General features: G+C 33.9%; 4 protein-coding genes and 2 pseudogenes across 9 annotated transcripts in view; 3 read left to right on the forward strand and 3 right to left on the reverse strand.

The window, feature by feature from the left end:
• Nucleotides 1-16121, forward strand: part of LOC143424226 (uncharacterized) — an 89128-nt gene that overhangs the window by 40108 nt on the left and 32899 nt on the right. For 3 of the 4 annotated variants that reach the window (XM_076896157.1, XM_076896158.1, XM_076896156.1), the window contains exons 9-11: nucleotides 31-202; nucleotides 310-451; nucleotides 622-713. In XM_076896157.1, the coding sequence (XP_076752272.1) occupies nucleotides 31-202; nucleotides 310-451; nucleotides 622-713 (406 nt within the window). Of the gene's footprint in view, nucleotides 1-30; nucleotides 203-309; nucleotides 452-621; nucleotides 730-897; nucleotides 2625-16121 lie in introns of those variants that run through there. The other variant, XM_076896159.1, reaches the window with a different exon arrangement.
• Spec2 (CDC42 small effector protein Spec2) lies at nucleotides 3079-4587 on the forward strand. 2 transcript variants are annotated; one of them, XM_076896224.1, is made up of 4 exons: nucleotides 3079-3446; nucleotides 3565-3678; nucleotides 4043-4327; nucleotides 4394-4587. In XM_076896224.1, the coding sequence occupies exons 3-4, from the start codon at nucleotides 4073-4075 to the stop codon at nucleotides 4400-4402; spliced, it is 264 nt and encodes an 87-aa protein (XP_076752339.1). In that variant the 5' UTR covers nucleotides 3079-3446; nucleotides 3565-3678; nucleotides 4043-4072; the 3' UTR covers nucleotides 4403-4587. The 2 variants fall into 2 exon arrangements, with proteins under 2 accessions (XP_076752339.1, XP_076752340.1); XM_076896225.1 differs by lacking the exons at nucleotides 3079-3446; nucleotides 3565-3678 and having other exon boundaries at nucleotides 4002-4327.
• On the reverse strand, nucleotides 5924-9919 carry LOC143424250 (uncharacterized). The gene is made up of 6 exons (XM_076896212.1): nucleotides 9423-9919; nucleotides 7757-7976; nucleotides 7407-7588; nucleotides 7255-7311; nucleotides 7075-7178; nucleotides 5924-6990 (listed from the first exon to the last, which is right to left on the reverse strand). Exons 1-6 carry the CDS (start codon nucleotides 9504-9506, stop codon nucleotides 6738-6740), a joined length of 900 nt encoding a protein of 299 aa, XP_076752327.1. The 5' UTR covers nucleotides 9507-9919; the 3' UTR covers nucleotides 5924-6737.
• Nucleotides 10479-11934, forward strand: LOC143424244 (uncharacterized). Of its 2 annotated transcripts, XM_076896204.1 has the most exons (5): nucleotides 10480-10630; nucleotides 10715-10799; nucleotides 10881-11095; nucleotides 11167-11508; nucleotides 11584-11934. In XM_076896204.1, exons 1-5 carry the CDS (start codon nucleotides 10511-10513, stop codon nucleotides 11932-11934), a joined length of 1113 nt encoding a protein of 370 aa, XP_076752319.1. In that variant the 5' UTR covers nucleotides 10480-10510. The 2 variants fall into 2 exon arrangements, with proteins under 2 accessions (XP_076752318.1, XP_076752319.1); XM_076896203.1 differs by having other exon boundaries at nucleotides 10479-10630; nucleotides 10715-11095.
• LOC143424255 (ninjurin-A pseudogene) lies at nucleotides 12031-12706 on the reverse strand (annotated as a pseudogene).
• Nucleotides 13993-14809, reverse strand: LOC143424254 (ninjurin-A pseudogene; annotated as a pseudogene).

Genomic DNA, 16121 nt, shown 5'->3' on the forward strand with positions numbered 1-16121 from the left:
CTGTAATGTTCTTGTATTTTCTTGTTGCAGAGGTCGAATGCGAAGTATCGAGTCAAGTCGAATACTCTCTGCAGGCGCTTTGGGGCGTTAGTATAAGGGAACTGCATCTGGCGCTTTGGAAACCTTGGAGCACCCTTAGAGACGCATCCCTGAACGGGACTCTTCTTCAGGGCCACGCTCAGTATCTGACGCCTCCGCAAACGTATCCTTTCCTTGAAATTAAAACAGTTCCGTTGTCGTCGAACAGTTTACAATTAAGCTATGATTAGTATACGTCATTATTAATTATTTCTTGACTGAAAAATACAGTAGACAGCCTCACGGCGAAGAAACGTTAAGGTTGTCACTTCCGGCGCCAGAATTGGAGCTTGGGACACCGCCTCGACTTTGTTACCCTCTGGTGATCTTCTTAACTCGCAGGGATAATGGAGATCCTCATCCCGACGAAACCGTGGGTATTCTTAGAAATGTTTACTATCTCTTAAACTGTGACTAACGTAGAACGTTTAAACTGTACGAATACAAAGTTGAGAGAACTTGGTCATATATTAATTTAACGAACAGCTAGATGCAAGCGTTGAAACTGCAATAATGTATTCTTTTTCTTTCCCGGCTTGAAAGGTCGCTCTGGTGAATGTCGTCCACATCAAAGACAGCGTATGCACGCTACCGACCTCGATCCTGGCGCAATACCTGAAGCAAGCTAACGGACAGTTGTCCTGTCTTAAGGTGAGCCTTTCCATTTGCATTCAAATTCTCCGATTGAAATGTAAATTCGAATGTTAAACGTGCGAAGATGGATTCGTTTTTCAATTCGAATTCAATAGAAAACAGTACTGCGAAACAATATTTTTACTTTACAACGAAACAATGGATGAGAGAATGTATCTGTTTCAGCAACTGTACCTGGCCACAGGTAACTCAACGAACTACGACGAAGGGGACATGTCCTCGGGGCTAGGCTCGGCTTTGGCCCTTGCAGAACCTTGCAACAACAACGGTAGCTCGACCAGGGGTGCATTGGTTGCCTCCGGCACGGGAGATCCCGAAGGATCGCTGTGGAACACAGCCGGAGAACAACTTTGCGTCGTTTGTCAATACTTTCCTTTATCGCGTGCTTTGCTGCCTTGCAGACATACCTGCATCTGCGCCTCTTGCTTTGGCAAACTGGACCGGTGTCCAATGTGCAGAAGCCCGATAAAGAGTTACTTCTGTATCAGGGGCGAGGAATACATGCCCTTGGAGACAGAGATCAATCCTTGCAAACAGAGACAATCGAGCCACGGGCCTACTCATTGGCTTCACGATTGGAACGATAGACTCACCGATTTCCTTGGATTCGCGCGATAGAACATTTGATATTCTCCCGTATCGTTTGAAATGTACAGTGTGCAGAATACGAAGATAGAGAATAATCGTCGTTTATATAACCGATTGATCGAAAGATAGTTCTGTATTTTGGTCAGAAGATAGCGTTTTCAAAGAGTCTTTAATTTCACTGTAAATTCAATCGGAATTTTCTAAAGAATGAAATGATTGTTTAAAAATCAGTTTCTCGAGGAAGTACGCGAAAGAGAGACAGGGCATTAATTAACATGCACGATGACAAGAGGAATAGATTTATTTGTAACAACAAATTGTACAAGAAATTGGAGATCTCAGATAAAACTGAGCATTTTTAAACGTACACGATATGTCAAGTGTATTTTCCTCAGATTAATGTTTTGCGGAGAACGAAATTATTTGTTTGTTTCATTTGTAACAAATTGTTCTAGCTAGTTTTTTCTATTTTACATATTTGAATTCTGTCTTGTAGTTTGATCTTAATATTAAAGGATCTTAATCTGTTGGACGTTTGAATAATCTTTAACAGTTGAAGGATTAAAAGAAGTAGAAAACGTGCTAACGTCCAGGTAAACTGATAAAGCAAACGAAGTATGTTTCATAAATGAAATAGGAATTTCTATGCAAATACACGAAGAAACGTTTCAGATTTTTATCACTTAACGTTGTATAAATACTTAAGATGTAAATACAAGATGAAGTTAAGACATGTCCAACTTTAAGATGTAACTACTAATTAAGTTAGTGATATTATTTCATACGATATGCAAGTTTATTGAATAAGTATAGAAACATTAGTTCCGATATGCATGCCTTGAAGTATTCTTTTCATTTTGTTTCTTTTTATTTTATAATACGAATTGATAGCCTTTCTTCTCTCTCGTAATGCTCTGCCGTCCATGCGCAACGATGGAGCTAATTCGCCTCAAGTTCTTCTTGAAATAACACCACAAAAAGGAATGTTGCTAAATTAATTTAAGAAAGATGTTGCGTTAATGTTTAAACTGTAAATACATAGACTGTGATAATTCCAATAACAACTATTATGATAAACCAGATACATGAAAGCGTCCTGAAATCAGGAACATCGCAAAAGAGGAAGGAATTGGAGCGGTACAAGGAAAGGAGCTTGAAATCATTTTCAGATTTCACATTTGATGTATATATGTTATCAGTCTTTTTATATCTTTTAGACATTTACTAATAGAATGACGATACTCTTTCATTAAGATTTGTAATAAAATTAGAATATTTTTCACGCGAGATATCTTCAAACAAAAGTTTATGTTCTTTTTAATGATAACAAAATTAGCAAAACCAGGTTCTAAAATTTCTGTGCAAATAAATGAGTATTTTGAACTATATATGTACATATATATCATTAAAGAGTAAGAGTTAATTGAAGAGCGAAGACCTCTAAGAGTCAATGTTATTGTAGTTGAAAATCTTAATATGATAATTTATATTTGATTTAGTAAGTATATATGTATATATATATATGGCATTTTGATGATGCGACAATGTCTGTATGTGTGTGCGAACCTTGTATATAGTTTATTTAATAAAACGTATTCATGCTGTCATATTGTGTCGCTTACGTAAACATATAAATGTAACAACAAAATTCATTAATTATATAATGTTTGTACAGATTGCTTAAAAAAAACATAAATAATCCAGAAAGCATGCATATATCGTTACATTTAGTGTAACACGCCTTTTATTGAATGATAGAGGCTCTATGGATTAGAAACATTCGACAATTCTCGACTTTCTTCGGACTTTCTCGGCTTCTTGCCAATATATATACAATATGTACAATATATAATTTGCTATACTGATGACCTGACAACGTTGATCACGTTGACATTTAGCCTTATATTCTACAAATTTGAATTTCTTCTGAATGTCATCCAAATTTTTTCAGAAAAAAAGCCAATTAAGTAGCCGTCGTTCGATTTCTTTCGAAACATACTAACAGAGCATGTAGTTATAAGACTTTCGTCTTAGAACGGTTTGATCATCAGATTAGAAGTAGAAAGAAGAACTCGGGGCTGCCTGGCTTGTGGAAATTAATACGAAAGTCTACATCTTGCAAACCGGTATGTCTCATTCATTTCCCTTTGTTCTTCTGTGGATTTTATTGTTTCCGTTCCTTATGAAAGTTTAATGTTATTATCGTTTTAATTTGTACTCTTATAATCTCGATGTCCTTTACAGGCACATGTAATCTCATCGATCAAAAGGGAATGTTTGTTTTGCTTCTCTCTGCCTTTGAGTTTCAAGCCATCGCGAAGGTTAGACCGTACGACAGCACGATCACTTGACGACCTGGTAAGTACACGAACACAACTGTATGTCTGACTCATTCGCGTAGTGATAAAGGAATATATAAGTATAATTTTTAAATGTTATTACTGAACAATTCTTAACACTAATGTCTATATATTATCTGCATTTTCTAAACAATACCTTTTCGTGAAATAATAAAATTTAAATATTTCAACCATTTTTTATGGTTATTCAGTGTAAACTTAATTTTCTGATTTCGATTTTAATCATACTTTTCTGTTCTACAGCGAGGTTATATAAAAATATACAACTGTAAGATTTTATAGGTTAGTTACTCATACATTGTGTATTCTTTCATAAAGTTTACTATAAAATTTGACTATTTGTGTTCTATGGAATGTTTCAGATTTCAAAGCACACATAATTAAAGCGAATAATGGCTGGCAGTGGAGAACTTTGGGTACAATGCTTCACTTGTTGTTTGATGCAGCAAGGACCAAGGACTCGTAATGGAAGGCAAAGGTCGCATCAAAGATTGAGGATAGATCGTAGCATGATAGGAGTACCAACAAATTTCAGGCATACCGGCCACATTAGCAGCGGTGATCTAGATATGAGTAGTGCACAATTATCAAACATTCAGGCACAAATGCAAATGAAGGGGGGCTATGACAATGCATACACTGTTAAGGTACACAGTAAATAAGCACTAGAACATAATAATAAAGTGTAAGTAAATCATTTGTTTTTCTTTCAGGCATGTTAAGAACAATTATAAAGCACCTCTAGAGTGCTCTGCAAATAATCTTACATAAGACTAAAAAATGACTGAGTTTTAACGCTTGTGTTCCTTCTCCATTAAGACGAACATGTATGCAGCTATATTGTATTTCAAGAATATGTTCAAGGGATATACTTTGAGTATGTTTGAGAGTGAGACAAACAGAATCAAGTTTTCAAATATTTTTATTTATTAGAATATGTTAAAACGTGTCATATTAAAAGTCACTCTTGTTCATACAGAGATGATTTTATCACCAATATTAACATTTTAATTGCAAAGGTGCATTTAACTTCCATACTGTTTGAACTTTTATTTCTAAGACTGGATACTTAATAGAAAGAGAAACTGCCATATTATACACAAACATATTTCTGGTGCATTTTTTTGCAATTTACACTGATTCTTCCATTTAAAAACAAAATCAAACTTTATTGATGTACACAATGGTATATTAACATATTAGCTGTTACACTGCACATTAATCATATTTACTGGTTGTTTTCTTTTTAACATGGAAGCGACTTTGACAGTAGTAGAGATTCGTCGTTATTAAATATTAGACACTGTTCTTATACTTCCAAGTACGAATGTAAGTACTTCGTGTTAGTAGTGTTTTTGTAAAAAGGAAAAAGAGCAAAAAATGTATTTTGCATAGTTCACCTGTGCTGACTAATAGATAAATATTTTTAGCATATATGTGGTGAACGTCTATGTTCACAAAGCACGGCCCATTTTTCCTATTTCTGTATTTACCCCTAAATTGGGTGTAGAGACCTACATAGGTATTTTTCGGAACGTAGATATGTCAAAAAAGAAAGTTGAGAAAATGAAAAAATGATTTATACGTATCTGCCTAGTCTATAATCATTTTATTAGAATTGATTATACTAGCCGTTGTTTGTTATATTTCAAATATAAAATTGTGATTCTTTGATAATATAATCATGGACCAGTGTTAAACAAAGAAAAAAGTAATGGCGTTAAACAAAAATTTTCTGGTACCTAATTAATGTAGAAAACTTATTCCAGATCATACATTGTATAAATTTACAAATTTACTGAAAATGACACAAAGGAATATCGATCTAGGCATAAATGTAATTTTTTCGATGCATCCTACACACTCTGTGTTTGTTTTAAGTATGTTTAAATAAATGTCTACACCTTTGAGATTTTTACTTAAAAATAAATATAAAAATTAAAATTTGTAATGAGTAAACGTTGGATCAATCATAGAAAGTTTTGCGACGAAACGATCAGTAGATTCTAATTGTAAGTATTGTATTTAATATATAAGAATAAACTCGTGTATTTACAAATTAGAACTATTTAGGTGGTTCTTTAAGGTATTATAGATTTAAATATATTTTTTGTTTCGCATGTTCTTTTTTGGTAATAAAATAACAAACGGTTTATATAAACATTTTTATATATTTATGTAGAAACAAAAATATATGTCATTGCACTATTTTCCTTATATTGTAATATATTTTTTGTAACTAACATATATATATATATATATATATATAGATATCAATTTGCGCTTCGTGACATATATTAGTAGTGAAATTATGTATAAAATGTAGTATTCTCTTAATTTAAAAATCACAATATCAATATCAATGACTATAATGTATCACACAATATCATATGTTGTAGGTCCATGTCTGTCTTAAAAACTCGCTTTGCCCATTACTATTACAATATATTTTGCAGTTATTGAAAAGAAGTATATTAAAAGAGAAATATTCTATGCAATCGGAAATCGCATACGTAAACAACATTTCAACAAATTATACTTGATATTAGACATACATATATTAACAGCCATGTGCTACTCTCTTAAATTACTATATTCACAGATCCATAAAATATGGATTTGCTGAAGAAACGCCTGCGAGTCCTTTACTTTATATAAGCTTAGCTATACCAGCTAAGCTGGTGAACTATCCTATATGAAATGTTTTATATTTTTTCGCATATATATTTTTGTATATATATACATATATATCGTATTAAAAACATTATATTAAAGTTTAAATCGCGAGATCGCAAAGAGAAGTAAGTTCTACCTAATTTGTTTTAGTTAAAGCTCTACAATATTTTTAACATTTTATCAATAGGAGAAAGATCTTATAAGAAGTCATGGTGTTAATACTACACAAATAATATCATAAAATGATGTACTTCAATCTATGAAATATTTCTTATGATTTATCTAAATGCGTGTTTGCTAGAAGTCCCTCTGAGAGTTAAAAAATATAATATGCTCTACATACAAGAGCCGCTTGTTGCTTGTAATATTGATTCAAAACATTTATGTTCTTTTGGTTGTTTTATCAGATGGAATTTCACTGTTTCCTGAATTTGCTGCACTCAACCCTATTCTTGTAAGTGAAGGTCCGTTAAATGATACATGGCAGCAACAACTCGCAGGGAATTTAAAATTATCATCAATCACATCATTAGCCGATAGAGCTCTCAGTTGCTTATAAACGTATTTTTGTTTACAAATTGTCTTATAACCCTGTGCAAAACCATTAATTAACTTACAGTTACTGCTTTCTTGGCTGCAAGCACAAAAATACGTATATTACTTTATGGACATATCTTTTGACAATATTATTAAAGAGCAACTTCACCGTGATATTTACCTACACTTCTCGACTCGTACACCTTGCTTAAAATTATGTTGATTTATAATAATTTTCCATTCATTGTCCTTATTCATTGCCTCTCTTGGATATACAATTTCTTCCTGCAATATCGTATAATTTCTTGTTTTACAAATTGTCTTACAAGAAGAAAAAAATAACATTTCCATTTGTACGTACAGTTGATGGACAGAGCACTGTCTCATCCATGTTGATTCTCTGCTCTATATCAATTATCTACAATCGGACGAAAACATAAGTTAAAATAAACTGAAGAAATAGACGCAACGTATCTTAGAATCTACAAAAAAGGAAATGATAATCATAATCACTACTTCTTCGTTAGCTAAATATTTGAGAGTTTCGTTTCTTTGAAGTGCCCTGGTCACTACGTCTTCGGGATAAGAATCTGCATATTCGCAATAAGTAGATCCTTTACAGCTAGGTAACCGTCCTGTTTGCCCGGTCGGAAATATGATCCTATCTGATTCCCTTGTCTGCCTATGTTGCGGACCTGACGAAATAAAAAAAATGAAACATGAAATTTTAAAAAAACAAACAACATTCGTGATTACCATATGATCATCGCGTAAATTACCTTATCCATCGAGTCTTTCAAACATTTTTTTATTTTGAAAGTTAGTATTTAAACATGGTTGCCACTTGTAATTCATTATCATACCTCCTTTCTGTTGACTTCTTGATACATCTGTATGCTCATAGTTCGAAGTATCTCTTTGCAATCTTCCTCGGAAATCGTATTGTTCATCAATCTTCGTAGATCCTTCAAAATCGTTTTGTGCTTGATCTCTATCAGAACCGCTGGAAGCGTCAGAAGTTTGAACAGTATTCCCTTCATTTTGATCATTTTCATGCGGATATGCGCAAACATTTCGTACTATCTGTACAAAAAATGGAAAAAGAAATGTAAGATCAATAGATATATTTCACTCTTCTATAAAAAAATGTTTTGGTAGAAATTGTTGAAATTGCATGTACATCACAATAATGTTTAGTTTATTGGGAAGATAGTATAATTATAAAAGATGACATTAAATGAGTGAAAGGGAGAGAGAGGAAGAGTCCACATATTAAAGAAAAATTATCTATTCTTCATTAATTATACAAATTTTCTTCAATAAAAGATTGTAAAAAGTTTAAGAATTGCAGTGGATAATTTATCTATTCTTATTCGTTATTCAATCATTGAGTTTGAGGAATCGAAAGATCTTTTCTTCGTACAGCACTCTTATCTGCCTCTTTCGTCTTCTTAGTCATTTCTTATTGAATACATTACTCAAGATTGTAAACCAAGATAAACGCATAAGCAGTCGTTAATCCATAGCATTTGAATACTTCTACTGTAACATTGTTGTAAATTCCGCCAGGAAATGAACGAACGAAAAAAATAAGATACAGTTTGCTGTAACACTGTACAATAATGAATCATTAAAATTAAAAAAATATCGGAAACTTGGACCGAGCCGGCTAATCCTTGTTAGATATGCGATGTTCATCGCTTATTCTATGGTGATGTTACTTTTCACGGTATATTAACATTAATTTATTCAACAGGGACTATTTTTAACCGGACGTCACAAGGACGTGATAATTTATCATCACCAGAGAAGTATTGGATCGTAAGACACATACATACGTATAATTTTATTTTTATTGCTTCAAGCAAATGTATTATCGGATTCTGTGAATCGCAGAGGTCGAATTGCGTTATTATCGAATATTTCTCAGAAGTACGTATAAATATCATTTATTCTTTCGACTAATGGTTGCTTTTTACATTGATAGAGTAAATTACTACACAAGGAATCGAGACTGAAAGAAATCGAATTGAAAAGGATTCTCTTAGAGTTCATCGACTCTGCGACACGATGTTGGAATAATCTATTCGATTTAACATAAGTTCACCCTGACTATGGGATGCGATTACACATAACAATAATAGATCTCAGATTACACAAATGTGATCACGTACTAGTTTATATCATGATCATTCTAACCGAATCACTTTTTTTCAGGTGCTGTAAATAAAACCACTTACACAATGCGATTAAATTTCATAAATTGCAACTACGACATTGGATATATTGGAAATAAGATTCATTGTTTGCAAAACAGAAGCATTAAGTGTTTCTAGCGGTAAACTGAAGTATAGCAAATATATGTACATACGTAAGTAATGGCTTTCACCTTAACAATTTAAATAGGTAATTCGTAATACTCAAAATTCTTTAGATTCCTATCTAGCTAATTGCTGTCGCGGCAAGGTTCACTACTATTATCACAATGTCTATAGTACACGCATACTTGGGAAAAATGCGTCTGCTTACCAGTGTTGTTAAGAAACAAAGTTGAGTTAGCATAAGAATCCGACCACCGTATCCTCGCCTTGTACTCTTGTGTTTGAAGATCATCGTGTTTCTATTTGCCAGCGTAACAAATTTATTTAACTATCTCAACATTTAAAAACTCATTGAACTTACACCTTTTTTAAAATCAAGAAAACACTTTCTTATAAAGATTACCGTAGTATTCTGTCAAAGAACCATATGCACTTGCAGCCAGTCCGGATCGCTCTAACACGCGTAATTTTTTCAGATGGTCGAGAAGCGCAGCTTGGAAGTAATCGTTATCAGAGAGGAGAGAGAAAGAGAAAGATAGAGAGAAAGAGAGCAAGATTCACGCAACAAAATATTGAACTAAAAAAGAAAACTGAAGAATTAACACGACCGCCGACAGATCGCTCGGCGATCCTATACGTTCAACCGGTCGCACGCGATTGACCTGTTCTTTGGGTCCCAGGTGGGGTTTCCGTCACGTTAACGGTCCGTAATCGGTAGTACGTATATAGGCCTCGGTATGGTGTATTATAGTTACTCGAATAACACTCCAGACATGGTTAAAGGTAAAAAGGTATTTTGAACTAAGTAAAGATTCATTTAGGTCAAATAAATACTACCGTTATAATTGTGGTAGCATAATAAAAGCGGATAGTCAACACATTAGCCGTTAACAGAATATATATTCTGTCAACTATTGATAGCAGTGGGTTTCTTTGTCTACAAAGAATTCCACGTATTGGTCAATCAGTTCCATAACTCGATTACCCTAACAATACCATGTTAGGGTTTAATGATAGATATTGAATGCATTGTAAGTGTGCATTGTAGAATTACCCTAAAAGGGACAATAGATTTTTAAGGATTGTTAAAGTTCTTTTTCATAGCGAGTTAATCTTTTGCTGTTCACGTTAATTTTTATCGTTTAACATATTTTTTTTGCCATTGTATTAAATTTCAACGAGATCAGATTCATTTGAGAAATGAAATCGAACAGGGCCCAATGTTTGAAAAAAAGGAGCATGAGCAACGGAAATCTAGGTGCGTGAAATGACACCAGCTCGATTTGAATTATAACAATGTCTGACATAAAGAATGTTTTATCTTTGTTATGCCAACACTTAAATATATCGATTAACATTGTAATGAAACCTGAGTATTTTAGGCTAGCAAAATTTAATAGTACGGATGAAAACGTCGTGAGTATGCACACGATATCGCATAACCTTTACGTAACGCGATAACATCCGTGATTATTTCATCAGTAATTTTTTTCTTGTTAGAATGGCGTATTCTGGAAAGCATTAAATATTTTAAGTTATTATGCTGTAAAAGAAAACAATGCTGAAATTGATTTCCAACAATGCGGTAAATTTTGTTGGCCCTTCCATTATGTGATTTTTTTGGTTCATGTAAAATGTGTTTATACGAGCTTTATTTTTTTTGTAGATATAGTGTGGTCCACAAAACTATATTTTGCATACTTAAAGTACTCAACAATAGAATTTTATAGTTTAAATGAGCATAGTAAAAATAACAGGCAGTTATTATTAGCATTTGCGTGGATTCTTGGAACACAAAACATTCTGAGCATTATTACTTGGATAAATCTGTCTAACAGTGTGCTAGGAAGAGAATGTTCATACTTGAAGAATAGCTTAGATGTAATTAGTTAGATATAAGTAATAATGAAAGCTATAATTATAAGGTATATCTTTAAGGTATCTTTTTGTAGAATAAGGAAACGGAATATAATGTGCCAGAGACATTAATTGCACAGATAAGCAATATATTATATTTGAATGGTAAAGTGAATTATAATATAAAAGCAATATCTGAATTAATTTCTGAGAGAAGTAAATTAGTGAGCAAAGTTCATGATGCGAGTATTAAGGTTAGTGGCCTTCCACATTTAAGCGTATCTGAAGCAGCATTAATTAAACGCATTGCAATTGCAAACAAAAATGAAATTTCTAATGAAGACAGAAAGTATATAAAGGAATTGTCAACGATTGCTAATTTACTAGACTTACATATGAAATGGTTAAAAAAAGAACATGTATTTTTTGAATGGATGGTAAATAAGACAAATATGATTTTATACTCATTTATTTGATCTAGTAAAATTCAGTGCTGGTAAACAAAATTACAGGTTACAGTTGTTGAAGAGCACAAAATATCACTGAGCGTCAGTTTAGAAGATATAAACTGGAATGAAGTTTCAAAATTCATTTCTTTGTTACAATGTTTGACGCAAGAAAGACTTGAAGCTTTGTTATCCAAAAAGGAATCAAAAGACTCTCAAGACTATAAACCCAATTTTATTTCACGTCTACTAAGGGCTCAAGATAATGATACAGAAATGGAGAATTGGCTGTCAGAAATTTCTGTTGAATTAAATAAGAAAACAGAAAACTTATCCCAAAGGAAAGAGAAGCTTTCTAAAGAACTGGCACAAGTTTTGCAATCAATCCCTTCTTGTGTCCAAGTTTCATTTTCATAGTAAAAGAAGAAATCAATTGTTACAATCATTGAAACCTATAATATAGAGTATTGATATGATTATCCTATTTTAATTTATAACACTAATATTGTTCCACTAACATGTTTGGCTAACGATACCGAACGACGAGATGAAAACGTTAAAAATCGTCACTAAGAATATACCCATTACCGTCCAATTATTAGCTCGTGCAGCCTTACACATTTCACTGTCGTCCTTAACATTATATCTGCTATTCCAGATCAATCCTATCCCTACTGCGATTTGTAACAACAAGCTAGCACTAATCAGTGTCAGAGAAGGATAGTAATACGGATGTTCTCCATCAGTTTGTAAAATATATCGCAATTGATTCGCATTGGCTGATAAAAGAGCCAAGTCCATCATCCCTTGAGCAAGCGTCTTTTTATGCTGATAAATGTTCACATCAGGTATCACTTGAAATGGTGGTCTTTTACCGTGGGAGAATGATTTCTTGCTGTAAGGAATCTTTGAGATTTCTGATATATATGACCGAAGATTCTCGTCTGTTCCTCGATGATCAGACTGTATCGATGGCTTTTTATCCCTTTCAAAGTCATCGTTTTCTGGACCGAAAGTAGGTGGTAGTTTGATGATATTTTCTATCTCTTGTATAGACTCGGGACGTGGTTTAACTATCGTCTCCAGTTTCGAAGTCAGTGATTTCGATACTTCGTCACCATTATCGTCCATGTAAATAATTTCCCGGTGATTGTCTTTTCGTTGGTTCATAATTAATTGATTATGATTTCCCGATTCACAGATTTATACATTGGATTAACAAATTTTGTTTTTCGTTTAATATTTTTCAGTTTTCATCATACTAAATGCCTTCGAAGTTTTGTTCCAAAGAATCTTGCATTCGGCTTCGCAAAGGCCTAGAAAACTTGCTTTTCTGTTTCTCTCCGTGACAATTTCTTTTGGATAAAGAAGAAAAAAGCGAATTAAACTTGCAAGATCGAGAAACTGCGGTTCACATTATCTACCTTTTTCTGAATTGTAACACGTTCGATGCTGCTTGTATCTGATCGTGTTTCTTCACTGTAAAGTAAGTTCTCCTATATTTTATGCTATGCCTGACGGCATATTTGTCTGCTATTGATTTACTTGGTAAAAGCATTTCAGTAACGTGACAGAAGACTACTATTTACCAGTATTGACCGTTTTGTAGTACTCCTTTATACTGTATTTGTTTATTCGTGTTACAGTACTCAGGTTCACTAGGCAATCTTGAAGTAAAATGAAAGAACTCGATAATCACTTTGTTCCTTTCTCATTCTTTTGGCGTTATGTCATGTAAAATTCCTTGTCTAGTATTCATTAGCTTAGCCGCATTCGTTTAATCAGATTTCCTAAAAAGATGTAGATTTAGTCAGATAGAAAGAAACAAGGTAGAATGTGTATGTCGTATGCAATTGTCATATACTTCCCTGTAAACGTTAGACACCCTTTAACGCTTTACGCTAAGGCTACTGTTTGTAGACGAACTAATGGCACTGTTTTAACAGAGTCAACAACTGTTCGAGTAGTGCATCGCAGACTTTGCCGGAAAAGTATAATAAAATTAAAAAGATTCATCGTATTTCCCTATCCGTGATGATTCGTTTCGTCATTAAAGACATTATAACTTTTGCATTTATCATAATTATCGAGCAACTATCCTATCTATTGTCTTGGAAGTTTTAAAAATAATTGCCATTTAGATCTCCATTAGAGAAGGTTTATTTTTATAACAGATAGTAAATTAAAAAATGTTGATTTTGTACTTGTGTTTTTAATCTTGTACATCAAATTACAGTATTAGTAATAAAAATTATAAATCACAATAGTTGAACACAATAAATCACTGAGTACAGATATAGGAAGTATAAACCAGAGCAAAGTTTCAAAATTCATTTATCATGCTGCTTGACACAAGAAAAACTTGACACTTTGATATCCAAATAGTGATGCAGAAATGAACTGGTCATTACAAATTTCTGCCGAGTTGTAGTCTAACTTTTGTCTTCATAACAAAATAGAGATTCAACTCGTCTTTCGATTCATTCAATACATTCATTCGCAGTATTGAAGTATTGACAATTATCCCAGTTTAATTTTTAACACGGTTGCGCTAACAGTTTTCGAATCACGCGGGTACTGGCGAAATTTCATCAACGACACCAAATGACGAGATAAAAACATTAAAAATTGTCACCAAAAATATACCAATTACCGTCCAGTTGTTAGCTCGTTCAGCTTTACACATTTGACTGTCGTCCTTAACATTATATCTGCTATTCCAGATTAATCCTATCCCGACTGCAATTTGTAACAACAAACTGGCGCCAATAAGTGTCAAAGAAGGATAGTAATACGGATGTCCTCCATCAGTTTGTAAAACATAGCGTAATTGATTCGCGTTAGCTGACAGAAGTGCCAAATCCATCATCCCTTGGGCCAGCGTCTTTTTATGCTGATAAATATTTACATCAGGTATCACTTGGACCGGAGGCTGGGGAAAAAATGGACTTCTGCTGTCAGGAATCCTAGGGATACTTGGTAGAAGGCCATCGTCTATTCCCCTGTGGTCAAATCCTATGGCTGGCCTTTCACTTGGTTCAAGGTCATCGATCTCAGGACCAGAAATGGGCGGTAGGTTGTTGGTGTTATCCGTTTCGAGCATAGACCCAGACCGTGGTCTAACTATTGCCTCCAGCGACGAAGAGGTCAATGGTTTTGAGATTTCATCACTAACTTCGTCCATGTAAATAATTTCCGGGTGATCGTTCTTTTCTTGAGTCATGATTAACCGGTTTCTTAATTCACATAGATTTACACATTCAATTAACAATTCCCGTTGTGTATTTAATACTTTTTAATTTTTGTTATAGTTTATGCACTCGAAGAAAGTTCTCTCGCACAAGGTTTCTCAAGCGCTTGAAAATCGTGCTTTCCTGCTCTTTCCTGTGACGACTCCTTTAAGATGAAGAAAGAAAGAGAAGATGTGTTAAATCTGCAAGAACGGAGATGTACGGTTTACATTATTTACCTTTCTTGAATTTTAACTCGAAAGAAGCCGTTTGCATTTGGCGCGCGTTTTGTTTATTTGCAAAACAAGTTCTTCCACGCTGCGGTTGACGGCGTGTTTGACTGAAGCCGATTTGCTCGGTGGCAGCATTTCAATAGTTTGTCCACTCTCCATTCAACAAATTGGATAGTGCTGATTCATGTCCGTTGTTGTGATGTCATGAAAACGTCATACATCTGTGGGATACGGGGTTTACCAGTGTCTCAGGGCCACTATTGACTGAAATTGATCGTCCGAAAGCACCTCTTCTTTATACCATAACAATCTATTTATGCTACACTACTGAAGATCATCAGCAATTCTTGAAAGTAAAACGAACCGACTCGGTAATCACTTTTCCTTATATTATGAGTGTTCAGTGTTTGATAAGGTTTCGAATTTCATCATAATTTGTCCAGTTGTATTCACTTTATGAGGCTTCGCTGACAGAATCTAGACTTAATCAGCTAAAAAAAACCAGGAGCTAGAATCGCGTGGTACGGGCAACTGTCATCTCCCTTTCTTATACACCTTTAAAAACGCTCTCCAACGCTTTATGCCAAGGCTTCTGCTTGTAGAAGGGGAAATGGCATTCCTCCAACAGAGCCGTGCTGACCGACTGAATTACATATATGTATATACATCGATATGCAGCTATAAATAATATGTAAATACTGTCTACGAAATCAGTCAAACACGAGATTATTATTCATTCGCAAACAATGCAAACAGATCTATTACTACTTTTCGTATTGTTTAGACAGTAACATAAGCTTTGTTCTTTTACAAATTTCTGATATGAGCTCTCAAATTGCACGTTTACTGACTTCGTCGAAAACATATTACATTATTCGTTATACTAAGAATCGAACAGTAGCGTTTTAAATTTGTAATTCTGGGTAAAGAGTAGTACTAAAACGATTCATCGTATTTCCCCGTCATCACTGGTGATTCCCAATTCAATTCACGACGGTTCTAGTGCAGACACGCGCTTACTCGCGAGTGCATTGTATAACCATGTGGGGAATAATCTAACTGAATCGGAAAGTTTCCTGGTTGCACTGAATGCATACAACATGTAGGCTACCCAGAACGGACTTAATTTAGTACGTAAACT

Source organism: Xylocopa sonorina, chromosome 6, assembly GCF_050948175.1.
Source record: "Xylocopa sonorina isolate GNS202 chromosome 6, iyXylSono1_principal, whole genome shotgun sequence".
NCBI classification, from domain to species: Eukaryota; Metazoa; Arthropoda; class Insecta; order Hymenoptera; family Apidae; genus Xylocopa; species Xylocopa sonorina.